Source organism: Eleginops maclovinus, chromosome 4, assembly GCF_036324505.1.
Source record: "Eleginops maclovinus isolate JMC-PN-2008 ecotype Puerto Natales chromosome 4, JC_Emac_rtc_rv5, whole genome shotgun sequence".
Classification (NCBI taxonomy): Eukaryota; Metazoa; Chordata; class Actinopteri; order Perciformes; family Eleginopidae; genus Eleginops; species Eleginops maclovinus.
This window is the reverse complement of record NC_086352.1, coordinates 27528307-27550676: the sequence shown is the minus strand read 5'-3', so window position 1 is coordinate 27550676 and position 22370 is coordinate 27528307. Positions and strand designations below refer to the sequence as shown.

At 37.9% G+C, this 22370-nt stretch overlaps 2 protein-coding genes across 2 annotated transcripts; one reads left to right on the top strand and one right to left on the bottom strand.

Moving 5' to 3' along the window:
- Positions 1-342: 342 nt before the first annotated feature.
- On the bottom strand, positions 343-10432 carry LOC134863792 (very-long-chain (3R)-3-hydroxyacyl-CoA dehydratase-like). Its single transcript, XM_063882504.1, has 11 exons — positions 10224-10432; positions 9208-9253; positions 8987-9060; positions 7673-7837; positions 5413-5464; positions 5192-5302; positions 4679-4806; positions 3518-3630; positions 3328-3434; positions 3097-3228; positions 343-2458 (listed from the first exon to the last, which is right to left on the bottom strand). Exons 1-11 carry the CDS (start codon positions 10302-10304, stop codon positions 2382-2384), a joined length of 1086 nt encoding a protein of 361 aa, XP_063738574.1. The 5' UTR covers positions 10305-10432; the 3' UTR covers positions 343-2381.
- A 2792-nt stretch (positions 10433-13224) lies between these two features.
- slc22a18 (solute carrier family 22 member 18) lies at positions 13225-20879 on the top strand. The gene is made up of 10 exons (XM_063882153.1): positions 13225-13578; positions 14691-14788; positions 14881-15026; positions 15497-15629; positions 15918-16030; positions 18825-18935; positions 19048-19148; positions 19257-19358; positions 19828-19948; positions 20225-20879. The coding sequence occupies exons 1-10, from the start codon at positions 13417-13419 to the stop codon at positions 20410-20412; spliced, it is 1275 nt and encodes a 424-aa protein (XP_063738223.1). The 5' UTR covers positions 13225-13416; the 3' UTR covers positions 20413-20879.
- The last annotated feature ends 1491 nt before the right edge of the window (positions 20880-22370 follow it).

Sequence of the window (22370 nt, the reverse complement as noted above, 5' to 3'; positions counted from 1 at the left end):
TCCTACGTTAACGGAACAAAATAAGGGGAGTAGAGCCACACAGATAATGTCCAATCAGGAAAAGTGAGAACCCCTGTGGCTGGGGGCTTAAACAGTGGCAGGGGGCAAACACTCACTAAATTAATTACACTGATTACACATTCTTTGACCCGTTTTGGCAACTTGAAAATAATACAGAATAGTTTTGAAAACAATTTTTAAACGGAAACTGAAACATTTTCATTAACTTTAAAAGTTTTAATCTTCAACAACATCGTAATCCAAAATTAGACTTTTTAACATTTTTGACATTTCACAACAGTTACTGAGTTTAGAGGAAAAAAAACACTCGACCTCCAAAAATTAGAACTCTGATGTTTATTTTAGGCAGTACACCATATTTGAGATTTACAATACAATTCAGCTTTAGTCTGAATTTGCCTGCCTAAAGACTTCTGAAATGCAAATAAATGTCTAAATCAAGCTGTATGACCACTACACATCTTTCCCCAAACACCATTAGAAAACACTAAAAATCTGAAACAAACTAATTAAAATCAACAAGTAAAATAAACACAAATAAATACAAAACAAATGGAAAGTCTAAACAGTTAACAGATTGGGTTGGAACAGGAAGTGGACGGCTCAAGTGTAGAGAAACAACTTCTTGCTTTAACTGGCAACACTGACTTTATGAACAGTTTGATTTTCATATCTGAGAAAATGATTTGTTTTGACAAAATAAAATAATACCTAAACACTGTTTATTGAGAATATTGATTTCTTAGATATGTACTGAATAGCATGTTTCAGATTAAATTTCAAATTCAGATATTTATACTAAATATATAAAAGGATTATTAGAGAAAATCAAATGTTCAATCCCTCAATAATAATAAAGTTTGCTCAGCTTCTTTACTCAGTTTCACAGTTTTTGGGCGGAATATTTGCACACGGCAAAACACGTCAGTACATATGCTAATAATAAACCGTCTGCCACACTTCTCCAGTTTGAGATCCTGGGGGATTTGTCACACCTGGGTAAGAGCAGATATGGATCGTAAAGGATGTTTGGTGCATCTGGAGTTTATTTTTTTCCCCTCCTAGACCCATTGTCCATTATTGTCAGTTGACCTCAACATCCACAGTTCAAACAACAAAAAGTTGAGTTTATGAAGGTAGTGAAAGCTTTTGATGGTGGAGAAATCTGAAAATCTGTGCACACTGCAGTACACATCAACAGTGTCTCCTTGCAGCGAAAAAAACGATGTGCTTGTTACGTTCCTTCAGATTGCTACATTTATCAAAATGACCACTAGGGGCACCCAAGTTGAACATTTCTTATAAATTCTACACAGGCGCTTTAAAGAAGAGAGAACTGGACTCTGGAGGTGCTGTCAATACAGAACTGGCTAAATGTACTCAGCTGAGATTGTATTACAGCAGTAAAGCAATAAAAGGCATTTGTCAAGTAATATAAAGATAACTGTTTTATGAAGCCCTTCTTCACCCTCCATTCCTATCCTTAAATACAATATCTCCTACTTTGCCATTTGTATTTTTAGTTTAGGGTACAAAAAAAAATCCATAAAAAGCAAACAAACAACACTTCATTGATAACTTTTCAGTCCCATGTTCTCTTTGTAGGTCACAATGTGTACGCTTAATAGTTAGTACAGGTAGTGTAAAGGCAGGTAGGAATGACTGTGTATTGTATCACCAAAAGATATTCATAAAAAAATTCCTTGTGACAGTAATTTGCATGGCTTTTTCAATAATCAAAGCAGTGGCTGACTGACAGGGTCATACAAGGCTCAGTGTTTGGAACACACACCTTACCATTTCTCAAGAGTCATGGTGTTTAGCTAACTACCTTACATCACTGAGGGTGGATCAGTGATTTTTATTTAATTGGTTAAAAGATAATTGAAAACAATATTAGTTTTGAACCAATAAAGACGATCTTTGAATAAATAATCCTAGAGCAATAAATAAAACAAAAAGGAAAACTCTGCCTTAGCCAGTTCATTCACAGAAACTGTGGAACAAAAGACTCCCACGTTCATAGAGTGAATACAAATAAATAAAACATATTAGTAATAATCAAACTGCAGACAAGGATAAAAAAATGGATGTTTTTAAAGAAAATAAGCACAGTAGTAGTAAAGCACTGGATGGACCTGTATAGTGTTTTCAGGTGATGTGTGTTATAGTGCTGTTTCAGAAGGATAAACAGGATGTGGTCTGGGGAAAGTTCACCCATTGGAGGATTAAGGAGAAAAGTCCTCCTTCAGGTCAGTGTATGTGTAGAAGAGGAGAAAAGGCAATTGGAAGAAAAGAAAACTTCTGCTTAGTCTGTAACAGGATGGCAGTTCAGGGTGTTTTAAAAATAGACTGATGAGTTATTGGACTTTCCTTTTCCTCGAGCGGAATCGTCTCCTCCTCTGCTTGTACAGGTGCCGGAAATTGATGAAGAGTCCTGGGAAGAGAAGAAACCTGTCAGTGTGAAGTTGATAGACTAGTTGTAATGTTTGTCTCATCGGGTGGCTGCACAAACACCCTGAAAGGCCCTTCTCCACACCACTACACAAGTAATTCATTATTTAACTCAAAGAGTTTCATTGCACATAATAAGGACACTGCCTACAAGACATTCAGTTATAATGCAGCTACTAAAGCACATGTTGTCTTCAGTTTATAAAGGTTTTTTGGGGCAACCAGCGCCTTTATTTCTGAAAGTGTTGAAAGGGGGAAACAGAGGGGATGAATGCGTCAAATGGTCCCAGGCTGGATTCGAACCCACTTTACATTAGGAGTTGCGCTTCGTCACAGAATGAAAACCAAGACGTTTTGCTTGTATCTTGGCCATTAAACCCAACACACACAAATACATTGTGCACTTAAAGGGCTTAACACATTTGAGGCTAATGCACATGCACCTACAATGGTTTGGCTTATTTAAAGTGAATATACTTAAATGATTTTGTATCTTTATGGTTTATTACATTTATTGTAAAGTAAGTCGCTTTGGATAAAAGCATCAGCTAAATTAAATGTAATTTAATGTATTAAAAGCGTAAAACTATTGTGTACAGTCGATGGTAACGGATGTCTCACCTAGGAACATGAGGACCAGGTAGATCTGCAGAGTATAGGAGAAGCTCAGCGAGCCTCCCAGCAGCGCGGGGATGGGGAAGCTGAACAGACGCGTCTCATCAAAGATGGGCAGGGACTGGATCACGGCCACCGCTGAAAACAGGCACAAAAAGACACACAGTCAGCAACAACTCAAGTGTAAACCTCCAAATGTGACTATGCCACCGTTCTCTCAGTATTCTAATCTCCAACCTTCAGCCAAGACCCCCAGCGGGTACAGCGGGATCCAGAGGCTGTACCTCAACCACGTCAACAGCTTCCACTCTGTGCTGATGCAGGCCAGCATGTAGAAAGGGTACCTGATGTGGAGAAGGAAGAGCCTGTGTTACAGGAAACAACCACACAGATTGAGCAGAGAGGGGAGGATGGGGGTGTGACGGACCTGAAGATCTCGATGGTGCTCCACAGGTAGAAGACAAAGAACACAACAGATTTGTTCTGCATCTCCTCCAGACAGCCAAAGATCACGAACAGAATGACGTTCCTCCCTGCCACCTGCAACAACAGAGCACCATCAAAAGAGTTTCGATACTGTTATTAAGATGAAGTTAAATTTTAATGCTACAGTATGCGTATAATGTGATGCTTTAGACAATAGTGTCTTACAACTGTTGGAAAATTAGCAATATTTGCCCCATATTTAAAGGGGCCCTATAATAATAATAATAATAATAATAATTAATTTGTTATAAAAGTCTTAAAATAGGTGTCATAATAAAAAATAAAAAATGTCCTATTTTTATTCTATTTGCTACATATTCTTCTTTCTGTGTGTTTGTATGCAACACATATACCAAAGCAAATCCCTTGTATGTGTAAACGTACTTGGTAAAAAAAACCGATTCTGATTCTCTTTTCACCCTCTGTCTGAAACCAGAGCCCAGTCTGCTCTGATTGGTTGGCTGGCCGGCTCTGTTGTTACTGTTCAACCGCTTAGAGATGTCCTGCCCCTTACCCTATCACGTACAAAGTGTGTAAGAGCGCTAGCCAATAGAAGCGCTAGTTTTACATAGTGAAATGGATGGACCTGTAACACCTCCCCCGCTGCGTTACAGGCCCTGCTGTAACGCTGCACGCCTACATACAGAGGTTTTAACCTTTGCAGACTATTTACATGCATAAAAGCTGCACTACAGGAAAGGGAAAACCCCAAAAAGCATAATAGACCCCCCTCGCCCAAGGTCAGCCTAATTAGAGCAAAAGGCATCACATCCTACAAACTGGTTCTTTTCTAGCATACCCAGGTCATAGGGATAAAATGAATGATGATTGTAAACTAGGTCACTGAAACTCTTGCAGCACGTAGAAAGTCTTACACCTGAAGAGTGGAGCATTCAGCAGATTTGTGCCCATGGTTTTGGAACGGGATGTCTAAATATCACATATTATTCAGCTTTTCACATGCTTTGAACCATAAGAATGAAAACTTACACCAGCTAACGTAAGGTAAGTTTGCTTTTTGATTACTCCAATGTTTAGGGATTGCTTGTGTTTACGTAATCAGGCTTGAAATCAGAATAAAAAATGAAGTGATTCTCTCTACCTGTATCATAGCAGGAAGAAATCCAGTCTTAACCAGACCCAGCAAGGGGTTTATGACCTCGAGCACAGCCATCATCTGACAGAAATACATCATGTCGGCCGTGGTGTGGAAGGTATCATAGAACGAATCTGTGAAGGGAGAGAGAAACAGACAGATACAATTAAACCGCACGTTGCATAAGCGACTATTCATAATCCTCATCATTTGCAAAACAAATCCCTGCTGCGTAGCCGTGTTCCTGTTTCAATTTAAATGAGCTCATCGGTGAATCGCTACTCACAAACAAAAGAGCTCTATCTTTTCTCTCTCTGTTTCTGGACCTCCTGTGGGTATTATTTTACTGCACAGTGGGGCTAATTATGTCTTATTTATTATTAGCCCATGGAATTTGAAAGCTATTACAAAAGAGGGCAATTGTTTGTTTTACTCCAGGTTTTTATCTTTATGTTGTCCATCCCTTTACAGTTGGCCAATTCTGATCTGGCTATAAACTTCACTTATTCCTATACAAACCTTGACCAAGAATGAAGAGTCGAACGGTCATGTTGACAAAGATCCAGGAGAATCCCAGGAACTGCACCAGGTTGTACATAAACAAGTAGCCTCTCTTCAGCCCAAGGTATGCTGAGGAAGAGAAGAATATAACTCAAAAAGCTGATGCTAATATTGCTAACACACAAGAGAAATATTCCTGTGAGTTTCTGTTTGGAGTTTAAGAGCTCAGTGTGACTCACGGTCTTTACGAATTCTCGACTCCACACTTATCTTGTTTATCTTCTCTTCCTCCTGAAAGAAATCAAACCATAAAAACATTATTTTCTGCATTTCTTTTGTTATGAAACACTTTACATTACCACATAAAACAAGATTTAAATGTCATAATAATGATTAGCTACTGCGACTTTCCTATTGACACAGTCCACGCAAACAGGTGCCATATAAAGGTCTAGCACCGGGAATCTTGCAAACATATACAGTATATTTACATATCATTTATATATACAGTATATATATATACAGTGGGGCAAAAAAGTATTTAGTCAGCCACCAATTGTGCAAGTTCTCCCATTTAAAAAGATGAGAGATGCCTGTAATTTTTATCATAGGTATACCTCAACTATGAGAGACAAAATGAGAAAAACAAATCCAGGAAATCACATTGTAGGATTTTTAATGAATTAATTGGTAAATTCCTCGGTAAAATAAGTATTTGGTCACCTACAAACAAGCAAGATTTCTGGCTCTCACAGACCTGTAACTTCTTCTTTAAGAGGCTCCTCTGTCCTCCACTCGTTACCTGTATTAATGGCACCTTTTTGAACTCGTTATCAGTATAAAAGACACCTGTCCACAACCTCAAACAGTCATACTCCAAACTCCACTATGGCCAAGACCAAAGAGCTGTCAAAGGAGACCAGAGACACAATTGTAGACCTGCACCAGGCTGGGAAAACTGAATCTGCAATAGGTAAGCAGCTTGGTGTGAAGAAATCAACTGTGGGAGCAATTATTAGAAAATGGAAGACATACAAGACCACTGCTAATCTCCCTCGATCTGGGGCTCCACGCAAGATCTCACCCCGTGGGGTCAAAATGATCACAAGAACGGTGAGCAAAAATCCCAGAACCACACGGGGGGACCTAGTGGATGACCTGCAGAGAGCTGGGACCAAAGTAACAGAGGCTACCATCAGTAACACACTACGCCGCCAGGGACTTAAATCCTGCAGTTCCAGACGTGTCCCCCTGCTTAAGCCAGTACATGTCCAGGAACTTTTTGGTAAAAACTCAACTCGTCGTGTTTGGAGGAGAAAGAATGCAGAGTTGCATCCAAAGAACACCATACCTACTGTGAAGCATGGGGGTGGAAACATCATGCTTTGGGGCTGTTTTTCTGCAAAGGGACCAGGACGACTGATCCGTGTAAAGGAAAGAATGAATGGGGCCATGTATCGTGAGATTTTGAGTGAAAACCTCCTTCCATCAGCAAGGGCACTGAAGATGAAGCGTGGCTGGGTCTTTCAGCATGACAGTGATCCCAAACACACCGCCAGGGCAACGAAGGAGTGGCTTCGTAAGAAGCATTTCAAGGTCCTGGAGTGGCCTAGCCAGTCTCCAGATCTCAACCCCATAGAAAATCTTTGGAGGGAGTTGAAAGTCTGTGTTGCCCAGCGACAGCCCCAAAACATCACTGCTTTAGAGGAGATCTGCTTGGAGGAATGGGCCAAAATACCAGCAACAGTGTGTGGAAACCTTGTGAAGACTTACAGAAAACATTTGACCTCTGTCATTGCCAACAAAGGGTATATAACAAAGTATTGAGATGAACTTTTGTTATTGACCAAATACTTATTTTCCACAATAATTTGAAAATAAATTCATTAAAAATCCTACAATGTGATTTTCTGGATTTTCTTTCTCATTCTGTCTCTCATAGTTGAAGTGTACCTATGATGAAAATTACAGGCCTCTCTCATCTTTTTAAATGGGAGAACTTGCACAATTGGTGGCTGACTCAATACTTTTTTGCCCCACTGTATATATATAAAAAATTAGACAGTGTGCTGGATTCTTACAATATTTGATATACGCTAAGTCAAACCATTCAGAGAAATAGTAGGGGGGATCCGATTTTCTAGAACACCTAAATGTTGCTTTCCTCACCTTTTATTCAACACAGAGTTTATTGAATCCTTTTGGCAAATTGACAAGCATTCCTGTAATATTTGCTATGTTTTTCCAAACAAATAGACATCCCCTTGGATGGTGGCTGTGTCTACTAATGTGTAAAAGGGATTCACATTACTGTAAAATCCCAGTGAAGAACAGAACAGTAATGCGTTGTATTTTTTAAAAAGAATTGAGCTTGGGCTAAAAATAGCACCAACTGTCCTAACTGAAAATATAACAATCCCATAAAACCAGTTCATCTACTCATTTGCCTTAGGAGTCAAAAGCCTTTTCAGTGTGGACTTAATTTTATTTGCACAGTACCTTAGCCTGAAGCTCCATCTCGGCGTCCGACTCGTCCATCCAGCGGTCGAAGTCCGGAGCCAGAAACAGAGGCTTCTTCTCCTGCAGAGTCAGCCGGTCCCACCATCGCTCCTCCTGCTTCCTGATCTTGATGTCCACCTGACGCTGGGTGGACTTATGGTTGATCTGACAGGTGTTAGAATGTATATCAGGTTTCGTAACTGAGAAAAGCAGAAGGCAACGACGTAATGCGAGTAGCTTGGGAAACCACATTATATCCAATACTGAAAATAACGTGCTTAAGTGACACATTTGAACACATTTTGAATAAACTTAACCACAGTTTGCTTGTAGGTACATTTACTCAATCATATCTACAAGGCATTATCATGCAGTCATTATACGGAGAAATTGTATGAAATGTGCCATTGTGTATAATTGCTCTGAAAATGATCATGCTGTTAAAGGCAGTGGTTGGAGCAGCCCCCCCAAGTGGTTCTTCTGCCCCTGAAATCATTGCCGTTTGTAGTTTAAGGCAATTATTTTTATTTTAAATACAGCCCCGGAAAAAAATTAAGACCACTTCAGCATTATCATTTTCACTTGTTTTATTATTTATAGGTACGTCTTTGAGTTACATGTTTTTTAGATTTTTTAAAATTGTATTCTAAAACATACTGACAATTTTTCTCTGTGTTGAAATTCCACAAACACTCGAATGGCTGCCATACTTGTAGACATTGAGATTGAAGAAAACATTTGGAGTGGTCATTTTTTCCGGAGCTGTATATATTTCTAGATATCTGTAAGTAGTGCTGGAAGCCAAGTGACAACACTTAATAAGAGATATTATACACTGTAGGAAAACACATCAAATAACGCCCTTCCGAAAACACTGTAGCACAATTATGCAAAAGTATGCAAATATATATAATTGTATTTTTTAATCCTCTGTATTCTGAAAGACAGTATTTCAATCTCTATCTGTACACACAAACAGAAAGATTGAAAATAAAGTTGAGTGACATTTTGACTTTGAAATAAATTGTCATTAAAACATATATATTAATGATCGTGATGTCATGAGTGATGTGTATCAGGGAGTACAAGGAGTTATTTAGTTTGTATGAATCGGTTTAAAGATATCTCTGCAGCACAACAATACTTTAATAAGAACTCTGTGTTCATATATTTTGCCTTTACAAAATATTGGGCTTCCTGCCATATGGACATTGCATCAGTCCATATGGAATTTCAATTACATTTAAATTAATTGGACAGCCATAAATATTGAAATCAAGTTAAACACACATTAGATGAATAAAATATTGTTACCTCAGTTCTAACAGGTTCCAGAAACTCCAGACTGAATGTGTATTTATTATCTCCTTTAGCTCCATGGCCCTGTGCTGTGGAACAATAGGAAGTGTCAACAAATAAAACATAATAATAAACTCATGTGAAATTTTTAAAGAATATTATGAAAAAGGTTTTGCTTCAACATTGTCATTATGCAAGTGTGTTTCCTCCTTACAAGCACACATGTAAATACTGACCTTTGAACTGAAGAGTGTTGTTTTCTTGTACACTGATGTCGAGATCCTAAAAAACACAACAGCAACCGTCACAACCAACGATGCACACAATGTGAACTTAAGGATAAGCTGGTTGATATTACATTTGTTCCTTACTGTCAACAAAGAGCCTTTAAAACCAGGAAAATACACTTTTACTATATATGCCATCTAAAATCTAAAACGATATCTTTTTCGTAATGCAGGAAGGTGTTGCTTCAACTTTTTTTGCATTTTATAGGCTGTAATTTTGTGTCAATGATTGTTAGAGCATTATACTGAATCACGTTTTATGTTTTTTAATATTAAGTCTTTCCTTATTGACAAGTTGGCCTTACGTCAGCTTGTTTCAGTCATCATTGAGCCATTCTCCTAAGAGGCTAAACAAGATCCAGAACAACCATTACAAGTCATGCATCTTTTATAGGACAATGGTCGAACAGATGCAGGACGAGGAGGAGGAGGAGGAGGAGGAGGAATAAAACCAGTAATTCATGTAACTACAACACATACATGCCAATGTATCTTGTATGGAGCTGGGTTTTGTAAATTGAATGATTTATTCTGACTTTGCTATCCTTGTATTTCTTTTAGTAGTAGTTGATAGCAGTGGAGAGTAGTGACTAACAATGAGGTCCAGTTATAATTTACAGCTTGTATGCTTAAATATAAACTGACAGAAAACATATCGTTATCAACTCCCGTTAAATTGTGTCTTTGGCGTAAAAAACATACTTATATATTTTCTGGACGTAGAACAAATGCATAACACTACGCACGATCAGTTTTCTTCTGGGTATCACACATAAACGTCATAGGTCAATATAGCAGTGTAACGGTAGCTAACGGTAAGGCTAGCCGTTAGCATATGGATATTTGAAACATGAATAAGCCACTGCTACGCCTACAGCATTAATATATTATAGTTTAACGACATTAAACCATTTGTTTTTATCAGTGAACGACAGGTCTGTACGACTTCAAGCTGATGTGGTTACCTTTGCATCGCTCAGTTCCACCCGGAGGAAGATCTCTGCGTGCCGCTGAGCCCAGTAAACATGAGGGGTGAGGATCTGCATTGTAACTCTGTGCTTTCTGATATCTACATGCCATAAAATGAGGAGAAATCTACTTAAACTGTGAACCTAGGTCCTGATCAGACAGCCTGCCGACAACCCCCACGCACACAACAGAGGGGATGTGATGGAGCATGTTTCCGGGAGCAGGGGCGTTTACGCACTTCAGAATAAGATTAAAGGGCTAAATGAGAAGCTTCAAAATAAAAGTCCCCCGACTTTAAAAAACAATATGTTTTAAAGAGCCCCTGGTTCATTTATCAATGAACACAACTTCATACTGTTCATTGATAATCTGATTATTTTTGTAGTAAACAGCTGAATTTAAAAAGCATATTAAAATAAAAAGAATGATTATATCTACAGCCCCTAAAACACAAACACACCTCTTACAAATAACACAAGTGCTCTGCAACAATGTCATACGTTTTATATTTGTTGTCATTTCTGTTAGGAAAGGACATGCTTGAAAGACACTCCTGCATCACCATTTTTCTCCTCCGAGGGTAAAAAACAACATCCATGGAGGAAAGGAAAAGTTGATATTCTGAGATTTAATCGTTAATCTTGATCAGTACTAGGGGACATTCATTGAGAAAGTACACTTTTACAGTATTGTGAAAACAAAGATCTGCATACTGAATAGTTTTCTTGCCAAAAACAACCATCCCTTTGTTGTGACGTTGCAAATACTCACTGGCCACTTTATTGGGTTCACCTGTTCAATTGCTTGTGGCAGCCCCTCAATGCATTAAGGCATGTAGACATGGTCAAGACGACCTGGTAAAGTTCAAACGGAGCATCAGAATGGGAAAGAAAGGGGATTCAAGTGACTTTGAACGTGGCATGGTTGTTGCTACCAGACAGGCTGGTCTGAGTATTTCAGAAACTGCTGATCTACTGGGATAATAACACACAACCATCTCCAGGGTTTCCAGAGAATGGTCCAAAAAAGGGAAAATATCCAGTGAGCGGCAGTTCGCTGGGCGAAAATACTTTGTTGATTCCAGAGGTCAGAGGAGCATGGACAAAGTCATTAATGATAATGGAAAGGCAACAATAACTCAAATAACCACACGTTACAACCAAGGTAAGCAGAAGACCATCTCTGAGCACACAAAACGTCGATCCTTGTGGCAGATAAGCTACAGAAGCAGCCGATCTGCAGGTCCTCCTTCATCAGGCCTGGTGCTGTCCTTCTCCTCGCAGGGAAAGACCTCGAGGTCGGAGAGGAATGAGATGGATCCATCTCATTCCTCTCCGGCCAAACCAACACACAGAGACGTCCATAAGACTGGGGGTTTCTCCACAGTCAATGCAGCTATCTGGGCACCATGCAGTCTCAATTGATCTATACTTGAATATGAGGGGGGGAAATTAGTATAATAAGTGCTATAGATAATACAAAATGTAAAGTTAACTGTCAGCAGTGGCTCAGGTTCTTTTGCTGGACAATACTGTTTTAGTAACACTAATATATCACAACTCTGGGTTTAGTTTAAAAGAATAAAACCCTTGAAATAAAGATTGGTCTTTCAGTACATTATGATGATTTTGTACATTGAATTGTTTGGCTAAAGTCAAGTAGCTAGAACGGGTATACATTTTTTATGTATACAGTCTGGTCACAACAAGATGTCTGTGATTTTGATATAAACTCTTTATTTACTGGATTAAATAACCAACATAGTCTTGCCATTTGAATCCCCTTTAGACAGTACGGCAGGATTTATATATTTATAATGTGGTGGTAATGAGGTAAAATGATTGACATTCATTTGCAAATGTCTTCCTTTGCGCTTTGACCACTGACCACTAAACTACTGTTACAGGCAAAATAATTTGCAGTAATTACAGCTAAAACGGTTGGGCTTTAAGTTTTTCCTTCCCACCGATTTATTTGCTCAAGTGTGCTTGTGTTCAGAGCCCCAATAACTTGCAGGTATTCATTCAATCTCTACAAAAACATGAAAAACAATTTCTCTTTTTCATTCTCAATAAAAAGCTTTTAGTATGCAAATCACACTTGTTGCGTTTGGATCAATGATTGTCTTGAAATTAGCTTTGATGTCAAATCCTGCCTATAGCTAAGTAATTGTATCAATTTGTCTCCTATTTCATCATACTAACCATAAACCTTAGGATAGTCTTCTGCTTATCTCCTCTACATTCCCAGAGCAAACCAAAATCATTTTTGTTTAGAAATTGATTTTTTTTTTAGCAGTAAACACATTTCATACACATGAATTAGACTGCAATGAATAAAGAATAAAGAGAATACTGTAAATTAATATTTCTGTTCGGTTATTTAACTGACCATATAGTGAAGTCAAAAGTGTAAAAATGTTAATCACATGCTTCATTAAGTATAACATTTCTCCAACAAGAATGCATAATTAAACTCTTTGGGTCCAAATGTTATTCTTTTTTTTCTTCTTAATATTTGGTTATTTTACCTCAGTATCACCAGAGTCTACCACAAGAGGGCGAATTAAATACATTATCGTCAAAATATTTCTAGATAATATTGTTGCATCAAGTAGCATTTTACTTTTGTGAAAAAAAGTTCTGATTGACTTTTTGTAAAATTCTAAAAATAATTGGACTCTTTGGTGAAAAGTTAGTCAACTAGTTTATTTAAAGATGCATTTCGTTAAAAGAAGCTGAAGCTCTTAACCCTTATGGTGTTCGGGTGTGGGACCTGTTACAATTTTTATCAAGCAAAAAATGATACGATTAATTATTTTTTCAAACTGGGAGTCAATGACCTTGGCTCATTTACTATGAAGAACATATATCAGGACACATTTTCAATGACCACACGTTATACACCCCCCTACACATTTACAGTACATACAGGATGTCCGGGTCGGATTGTATGAGGGAGACAGTCACTATGGGAACTGGGAAGGCAGTAGTAAGGTAACGCCTCCTTGTCGCCTTAATGTTCGGTTCCAAAGTTCAACTAACCTCAGGATAGCTACATTATGCGAAAGTTCACTGTGTCAAAGGCTTTGTTACCGAACAAGTCTGGCAGCTTTATTCCTACCGAGGGTTAGCTTTCGTTTGGTGGTAACTCAAACGTTATAAAAGTGTGTTTTATACAAGAGGCAAAATGAGCTCAAGAGGAGAAACAGCCGAGGAAACCGCTAAAGCTTCCGTTCCCATCCAGGCTCACGTTATAGACCAACCGAAAAGGAAGAAAATTATTAACATTGTTTACCTCATCATTACTTTGGACATCACATGGATGTTTTTACAGTTTTCCATCACCCCTGTGAGTATGTAATTAATGGCAAGAGCCGGAAGCTGAGTTTTCCGTGCATGCCATTATTGCAAAAACGCTTCTGGAAACCCAGCAAATGTATAAATGTTATGTACTGATGTTGTTATGAGTGCTGACAAATGGCTCGTCGTATTTATTATGTGTAGGCGTGATGATGTGCACTATACAGTTAACAGTAGCTGTCTTTTCTACTTTTCAATGAATTTGCAGCTTCATTCTGCATTGTAAGCGGATAGATAACCTCAGTGAGAAATTACTTGATTACAAGTGAAAGGACAGCATTCCCAAATGTAGCATTCTTAAATGAATGACATACTTAATATCAGTAAAGAGCACTTACAATTACTAAATCAATCATTTTCATGTATGTAGGCAGGTTAGCATATGTCATTGTTAATGATATAGAGTAGTGCCAGAACAAAGTTATTCAGATTATGTATCAATTAAAATAATTGAATAAATTATTTGCAATATGAAAATACTGCATTACAATAAAAGCTCCACATTAAAGCACGACGCTTCACTTAAGTAAAAGTAAATTATCACAATCACAGAAAGTCTTGTGATCTTTACATTTTTTACTAGCGTATACAACAAACTATGGCAGAAATGGGATTGATAAGACATGATGTAAGTATTTAAAAAGTAAACATGGACCAATCTCTTAAAAATATGAATTTGATGTTGACTGCACTGAAAAGAAAATCTGCAGTGAAATGCCTGAACTACTATCGTCACCACCACCTTTCTCAAATATAGCTCAGAGCCATTCATCAAAAGCAAACTAGTAACAATGACCGTTGAGTTAACGGTTGACAGATACTGCAATGAAGTACAACTGCAAACAGCAGTATGGTTTCGTTTGAGCAAGTTGTAAACATAGGATATTTTTTTCATTCCTACCATCCTAATGTAGCATAATAGACATGATATCCATTAAAAAACTGAGGTCACCTGTGTAATGTCTAAGGCGAAATGAGTGTCAAATACATACAACACTCTGTTGTAAGAATCAACTGATGTCCTGATAAAACCTGCAGTGAGCTTGTTTACATGCCATGACTGTGAATTTGTATCTGTTCTTTCATCATGTCTCTCTGTAGTATTTGGCAAAGAAACTTGGTTTTGACACGTTATGGCTTGGTTATTTGCAAACCATGGTAGGTTTAACCCAGCTGGTTGGTGGTCCTATGTTTGGAAGGTAAGAACCACACAGACAAGATATATGTGTTTTAAATTTGGACCTAAAATGTTTTGTCCAGATGAAAATGCGGGTGCTGTTGTTGATGGCAGGTTTGCAGATATCTTCGGAGCCCGGACAGCTTTGTCCCTGTCGTGTTCTGCAACAATCGTTTTCTTTCTGCTGCTGGCCATAGCATCGAATCCTGCCATGCTGTTCTTCCACAAAGTCCCCACAGTCTTCATGCATGTTCTACCTGGTGAGCACCACGCTTCTGCAATCCTGCTCACTATATTCATCATTTGTATCTTCAAACATATCTTAAAAACACAGGCTTTTAAGACACTCCCTGCTGCCATTGAGAAATGTTCAATAGATGTCACTTATTATCATCTCTGAAGAAGTTCTATTTGAATTACTAGCTCAGCTAATGACCTATTATTGAATATTGTGTTGTTTTAATTGTTTTTATGAATTGTATGTAAAGTGTCTTGAGTTTTTAGAAAAGCGCTTTATAAATAAAATGTATTATTATTATTGTTATTATATTAATTACCTACTCCTAATACATTAAAACAGTGTTTATAATATTCTGATGTGAAAATGTTGATATCAAGTGGTGATCAGTATTACAAACAATATGCAGAAATCTTGAAATATTTAACCCAATTTCTATGTTAATTTATTTTACCATTTGCTTGTATGTCTTCATCCGTTTCCTCTCTGCAGCATCTCAGATGGTGGTTGCAGACCTTTCAGAACCTGATAAACGGGCAGCAGCTTTATCAAAGATAGGTCTGTGCTTTGGCATCGGAATGATTGCAGGATCTACGTTGGGAGGCCAGCTTAACACGCGCTATGGGTGAGTGTCACTGTATGGGTGTGTGAGCCCATAAAGCTCATCTTTTTTAACTACTTCATAAATTGATAAAATGTGAATCGTATTAACAGGTTGTTGTCTTGAACCCAAGTGGCCTTAAAATAAACTATAATGACTTTAACTAACCATGACGGATAGACTAATATGATGATTGGCTTTGAGATGTTTCAATAATATTTATGTGGGTAGAATTGTAACTATTTATACAACATCTCTGTCTATCTATATAAAATGTCCTTATATTTTTCCGCTCACACTTCTTTTTCCCAGAGAGACGTTTACTGCATGTTTTGGTGCTTTGGGAAGTGCCTTCAGTTTACTGCTGGTTTTAAAGTTTATCCCCAAATCTACCAAAGCTCAAGCTACAGGAACCAACAAAGACAGTAAGACCCACTTCTGTTTCATACACCTAATGTTCACAGTTTTTTGGTAATCTGTATTCTAACATCTTGGTGTGAATACAAGATCTTTGACCACTGAGCTGATGGTCTCAGGTTGATGACGTAATGAATGTGCGCAGGTTGAGGCACACGCTGAATGAGAGCAGTAGTCCGACTCTTCTGTTTATGTAGACAATCACATGTCCATAGAACAGAATATTACATGTATGAAGTTCATGCTTATGTATACAGGTATTAGAAAGTAGTGGCGAGCAGGCTTCACTGACTGACCAACATCACATTAGCAGTAAAAACCTAATGTTATTGCCTTTTAACAAACTACCTTATGGCTGCATGACTTTACATCACAGTCACTAAAAGTTACATTTGCACTACGTGTTCTGACTGATGACAACCAGAGTTGAAAGTAGTTCAACTTTTGGAACGCAGTAGCGGGCACCGCTTGTCATGTGACAAGGAACAACCAATTACAGCCGCGAGATATCTTTACTTCCGTAAACACAAGTGTACGGCAAATATGGATGGGACGTTCTAAATTGGTTAAGTTGGTTTCAGTGCGGGTCTATCGTTACCCTGACTTTAAAATCTGTCCAGTGTGTCACCCATGTTCATGTTATGAACACTGCTGCTAAAATGTCTCACGATATCAGACGCTCTTCTGTCTCAACTGCCGGTGTCCGACAAACACACAGCACATGTGGAGCAATGCAGCGGTAGAAACACCGTTTTCCAGTGAAAACACTACTGTCCCAAGAACAGTATTTGAATACAACTTTAAAAAACAACACAATGAAAAAGTTCAGATGGACGCTAGGCAACGTTATGCGCGACCTGCCTCAGCGCTCTTCAGAAGTATCTGGCTGCACAACAGTAGACCTCGCGTTTAAGATGCGGTAAAAAAAAAAAACCCGGTTAAAACCTATACATTTAATATCGTTTGGATATCCAGGGTTACTCTACAGAGGTCTACAGGGAAGATGGAGAGTTTGAACAAAGTGGCACCTGACATTGACGAAAATAATTTAAACAAGACGGGCACCATTTCAGCCTATCATCATTATGTCCTGTCATCCATCCTTCCCGATGCTCAACAGGAATTCCTCTGCATGCAGAAGAAAAACCAAGCTTTTGAGAAGCAGAACGAGATCCTCAAGAGGAAGGTTGAATCTTTGATGACTGATTGTGAGCAGTTTAAAGCAGAGCGGCAAAGAATCAACAATGTGGTCAAAAACAGAGACCAGCAGAGGAACCAGCTGTTGCAGTGCAAAAATGAACTGTCTGTGTTGGGTAAGAAGATGGCCTTCCAGGAAACTGAGCTGAAGAGAGAGAATAAACAAAATGAAACGATCAAACAGGAGCTTGAGTCAGTTAAAAAAGAGCTCAAGTCAGTGAAGCATGGGGCTTTCGCCCAGAGGACAGAGCAGCAACACCTGAAGCAACAGCTGGACCAGGTGGTCAAAGAGAGAGACAGTCTGAATGATGCTCTGCTGTGCTGCAAAAATGAATGCTCAGAGTTGCGTGAAAAGATTTGCTACCAGCAATCAACCGTGAACAAGAAGGACAGTCAGTGCAAAGAGCAGAGGAAGGAAATCCAATTCCTCAAGCTGGAGAAGCAGATACTTGAGAAGGACATGTGCATCACTGAAAGCAATGCAGAGGAACAGAGGCGGGAGCTCCGAAAGTGTGAGGACGATCTCCAGACAGAGAAGGAGAAATTCAAAGAGAGCAAAAGAATACATGCTCTTGAAAATGGAAAGGGAAAACAAAGAGTCATAATCCAAGAAGGTTCTCGCAAAATCAAAAAACCAAGACAAAAGGTACCTAATCAGAAGATTCAGTCTTTACAGAAAGAGCTGCTCACCCAGACTGAGGAGCTGAGGGCAACACAGAAGCACTGTGAGGAGCTGAAGAAAAAAATGACGATGGTAGTGTTGCAGTTCAAGCAGTGCCAGACCACGCTAGGGGACCTGAAAGAGAAGCTCAAGGCAGTAACAGCAGAGAGGAACATGTACAGAAGTCTGACTGAAAAAGTGGGGACTAAATTAGTTGACATCATAAAGGCGCAGCGCAGTGAAAAACAGCACAACAGAGTGACCAAGAGGATAAAGAAAGTCAAGGTGTCGTCAGAAGAAAAGTCAAAGGGGTCCCAACTCCCACCAACACCCAGTAAAGTCCAGATGCAGTCCGACTTAAGGATTGTGGGGAAAAAACTTTAGAGATTTTCCTGGTCTTCTTCTGAATAAACTGACATTTAACACTATTCTGATGTCCTTTTTTTAGTCCCTGTGAGGTACAATTTACCATCATGGTTTGAATTTAATTTAAATATATTTATGAACCTTTATTGGTAAGATAAAGTAATATTTGGAGAAATTAAGATTTTTCCTAAAATATGCCTCTTTCAAATTGTAATTCCACTCAAACAAAGTGTTCAACATATGTTATACTTTATTTATATTAATTACTAACTTGATATTACAAAATGACACATTGTGATTTTGGGTTGCACTGGTTATTTGTGGTCTGGTTTGATGATGGGGAAAAGCATAAAAAAAACTATGCTACAAAGGAGCTCTGGTTGGAAAACTGTGTTTTTTCTGAGGTTTTTTTTTTTAAGGCAATTTTGCATGAGCTACAGCTCTATTTGTTTCTTTTTCCCGTTTGCCATCAAAACATATTTGACAGTGGCCAAGCCTCTCTTGTTTGTCATAGATTATATCTTATCTAACAGGTATTGTACCCACAGATTTACTGTCTAATTTTGATTTGACTGCAGGTGAGAACAAAAGCAAGTCAATATTCAACATGGGAGAGATCACAAGACTGATGAAGTTTCCTGGTGTGATGCGAATGTTTGTCGTTAAGATAATTGCAGGTTTACCATCAGGTGAGAGCTTCTTTGAGATTCCAAAGAAAACACATGTCCTCTGTGTGAAGCGCACATGTTTTTCCCTCATAAATCCTCTGTTCTCTGAAGTACGGTTCTTCTCTTCCCTCAGGCATTTTTCAAGTAATGTTCTCCATTATTGCAATGGAGTTCTTCAAGCTGACACCTGAGCAGAATGGCTATCTGATGGCTTATTTTGGTATAGCCTCAATGGTAAGTCTCACGCATATCATAGTACAAGACCAGATGATTTCAGTGCTTTATGTTTTTGCACTCATGATGCTATCTGTAAGACAAAGTCAATAAATCCTGTTTGTTCAGGTTATTCAAGGAGGAGTGATCGGTCGGCTGACAGCGAGTTACTCTGAGAGCTCACTGCTGCTTCTTTCTATTGGCATTTCTTCTTTGGTGGGACTTGCTCAGGTACACACACGCACAAATGCAAGGCTTATGTGTTAAAGGCTGGGTGTATTTTAAAAAACTACAACGGTCCATTTGTTATAATACCTGAGAAAACAACTTTGTTTAAGCTCGGTGAAACCAAATTAGGCAATCTGTATGTTTTTTCCTTGTTTATAATTTCCTAACATCTTGTTTCATTTTGTATTTCTTCTACAATCATTTAATAGTGGTTGAAATATTTCACTTAAGCCACAAATGTGAACCTACCAGTTTTGGTAGAGTCAGCAGATAACCATAGTCATTAGACTTTATCTTCTGGGGACCATGAATGTAAACCTAAATGTTCTATCAATCCCATATACATTTTTGGTTTTATTAGTACATCTTAGATAAAATATTTTTTTTGGCTCTAGTACTTGGCATAATAAAATAACAAATCCTACATCTCTTGCTCAGATTGTTTTATTTTGACATGTATTTTTTTCTGCAGGCTTACATGCAGAATGTGTTCCAGTTCTGCCTCACTGTCATCCCGATGATGTTTGCTCTCAGTATGTTTAATGTCATCACAGACACCATGCTCACCAAGAATGTACCGTCCTCGGAAACAGGTCAGTCATCCTGCATCCTTTTTGCACAGCATTCATAAAAGCATTTACAGCAGGCACTCTTTCCATTGCTCACATTTCACCAAGGGACATTTTATTCACTTAATTTGTAACTAGATCTGATAACTTCTGCGCTACTTGCTTAAAAAACAATTTAATGCTTTATGCTTCAGTGTCATGTCATGTGCTTAAAGCTCAAAATTAACAAAAAAGAATCCAAAACTACAGGCCCGCTTTTTATCCAGTTGTATATTGAACCTGCTTTGCTCTCGTCCTCAGGCACCATGCTGGGACTGTGTGGATCCGTCCAATCTCTTCTTCGTACAGTAGGACCGACGGTTGGCGGCTTCCTGTATGTGAACTACGGCATTTCCTCTATAGGCCTTATCCAGTTTGTCGTGAATATAGCCGTGTTTGTGTACCTGCTGCAGCGTCAGGTGACAAAGACAGCTAAGCAAAAGGAATGAATTATTTAAGATTTTTAAAAGCTTCTTTTCGTATCCAATTCATCTACCAACTGATAGAGGAGCGGTGAATTCAAGGTTTGATTTTTAGGAACAATCATCTCTACATTGCATATATTCAATTGTCGCAGGTGTTTACATGATGAGTTAAGGTCAAGCCTTTCCACTCCTCCTTTATTCAGATTATGTTGCTGTTAAATCAATGGTGAAGATTCAGCACTCAACCACTAGATGACAGCAATCCCTAATTTTACCTGATGATGCTGTTTTCCATCATTCACATTAGGTAACATCACTTTTAAACACACTTTCAAATCAGTTTACAGATTTTATTAAACGTAACAGAAAATGATTCAATATTAAACATATCAAATTACTATTAATAAAACACCGTTATATCAGATCTTTTAAAATGAAAGTTTATTTTCTTATTGGTCATTGTTGTTTAATAAATGTGTGTATAAAAAAGATATATATTCTTGTACATTTATTTATTAAAAACCATAATGCATTCTGAAATTAATTTTGCAAGTCAGTTCATCTTTATACCTGATTTAATTCAAATGACAGTTTAAGTGTCTCATGATGGTCCAAATACCTTTTTGCGTGAATAAATATTTGGGAGAAACATTTAATTTATCTTTAATTTAGTTAGTCCTATAATAATTGATATAATGTATATTGTCAAAACATTTCAGCCACTTCAGAATAGTTTCGACAGTGCGGCCACAACAAAAGCACCTGCAACTTTACCCACATATTAATACTATGGAATTGGACTGGATTTTTTTCAGGTTTTTTATTTGCTTAATTTAGTTGTGATGACAGTTAGAGAATGTTTTTCTGTTTTCCCTAGAATGAAAAATATATATATATTTTGCTCGTCTGCAGAGCCAACCCAATCAACATCAGTTCTGTACTGCAGGCACAATTATTAGGTCCCTGTACTTTACTACTATTGAATGCTGGTTGTCCACTGCATTAATCTTACAACTAAAGTCACTTAAGATTAAAATCTTGCATCAAAACATGTGATAAGCTTTCAAAGAAAACACATTGTAAACCAATTGTTCCATGGGTCTTGAAAAACAAGCAAGCAAGTATCTCGCTAGCGGTCTGTTAGTTTAGTTTTCAACAAAAAGAGATTCCCCTTCAATCTTCTCTGGTTGTTTAATTTTAATGACTGCATGAGGACCAACGAGGTAAAACAGACCAGCATTTCAAAAAATAATCTAAAATCTTCTGATCCTGTTTTCTTCTTCTTTCCTCTTCTGTTAATCAGCATTTGTCTTTACAGATTATCTTGTGACTATTTCAGGATCCTTTCCCTTATGAGGGGAAGAACTGAACAACCTAACTGTTTATAAAGTACAGTAGATGAATTACCATTTCAGATATAATCAAATAACATAAACTATACTCATTTAACAGTTAAAGAAGGTATTTCTCTCCAGAAAAAATATTTTTACTAATATTTTTTCAAACAGGAATTTTACTTATAATCTATTGGTAGGCTACTGTTGATTTAAAAAAAAGGATTTAAATACTACCAACAGATAGCAATTTTTATTGACAGTTTTCTGCTTTCTCATTTAACAAGCTGTCTCATGTTGGAGGTATGTCACACATTCTGCAGCAGGTGTTTTCATTGTTTCTAATAAAATATTACATCCTGCGATCCGGGATAAATGTGACGTAATTTTAACAGTAGGGGTCCAGTGGTGTGACCGAGATATTATGGAGCATGAAACACCTTCAATAGATCTCACGCGTGTGATGCCTTCGCCAGTTGCTCCAAATATGTGATAAGAGAAGCAACAAAAACAGTGGAGACTTTGATATTAAAATAACATTATTAAAACTTAAAGTGTTTTCTTGATCTTTTAAATTATTTTTGAGGCGAAGTATTCACCCATTTAAGATCGAATTTAAGTCTTTTTAGGATTAAAGGGCATTGTGAG

Bases quoted from the DNA above. Each gene is read 5' to 3' on its own strand.
- LOC134863792 (XM_063882504.1), bottom strand. From the start codon at position 10,304: ATGCAGATCCTCACCCCTCATGTTTACTGGGCTCAGCGGCACGCAGAG. The intron at 3,435-3,517 runs GTCCGTCACACC...TCTCCACATCAG, and splicing joins AGCACCATCGAGATCTTCAG to GTACCCTTTCTACATGCTGG. The intron at 2,459-3,096 runs GTGAGACATCCG...TTCTCTTCCCAG, and splicing joins CCTGGTCCTCATGTTCCTAG to GACTCTTCATCAATTTCCGG.
- slc22a18 (XM_063882153.1), top strand. From the start codon at position 13,417: ATGAGCTCAAGAGGAGAAACAGCCGAGGAAACCGCTAAAGCTTCCGTT. The intron at 13,579-14,690 runs GTGAGTATGTAA...GTCTCTCTGTAG, and splicing joins TACAGTTTTCCATCACCCCT to TATTTGGCAAAGAAACTTGG. The intron at 18,936-19,047 runs GTGAGAGCTTCT...CTCTTCCCTCAG, and splicing joins AATTGCAGGTTTACCATCAG to GCATTTTTCAAGTAATGTTC.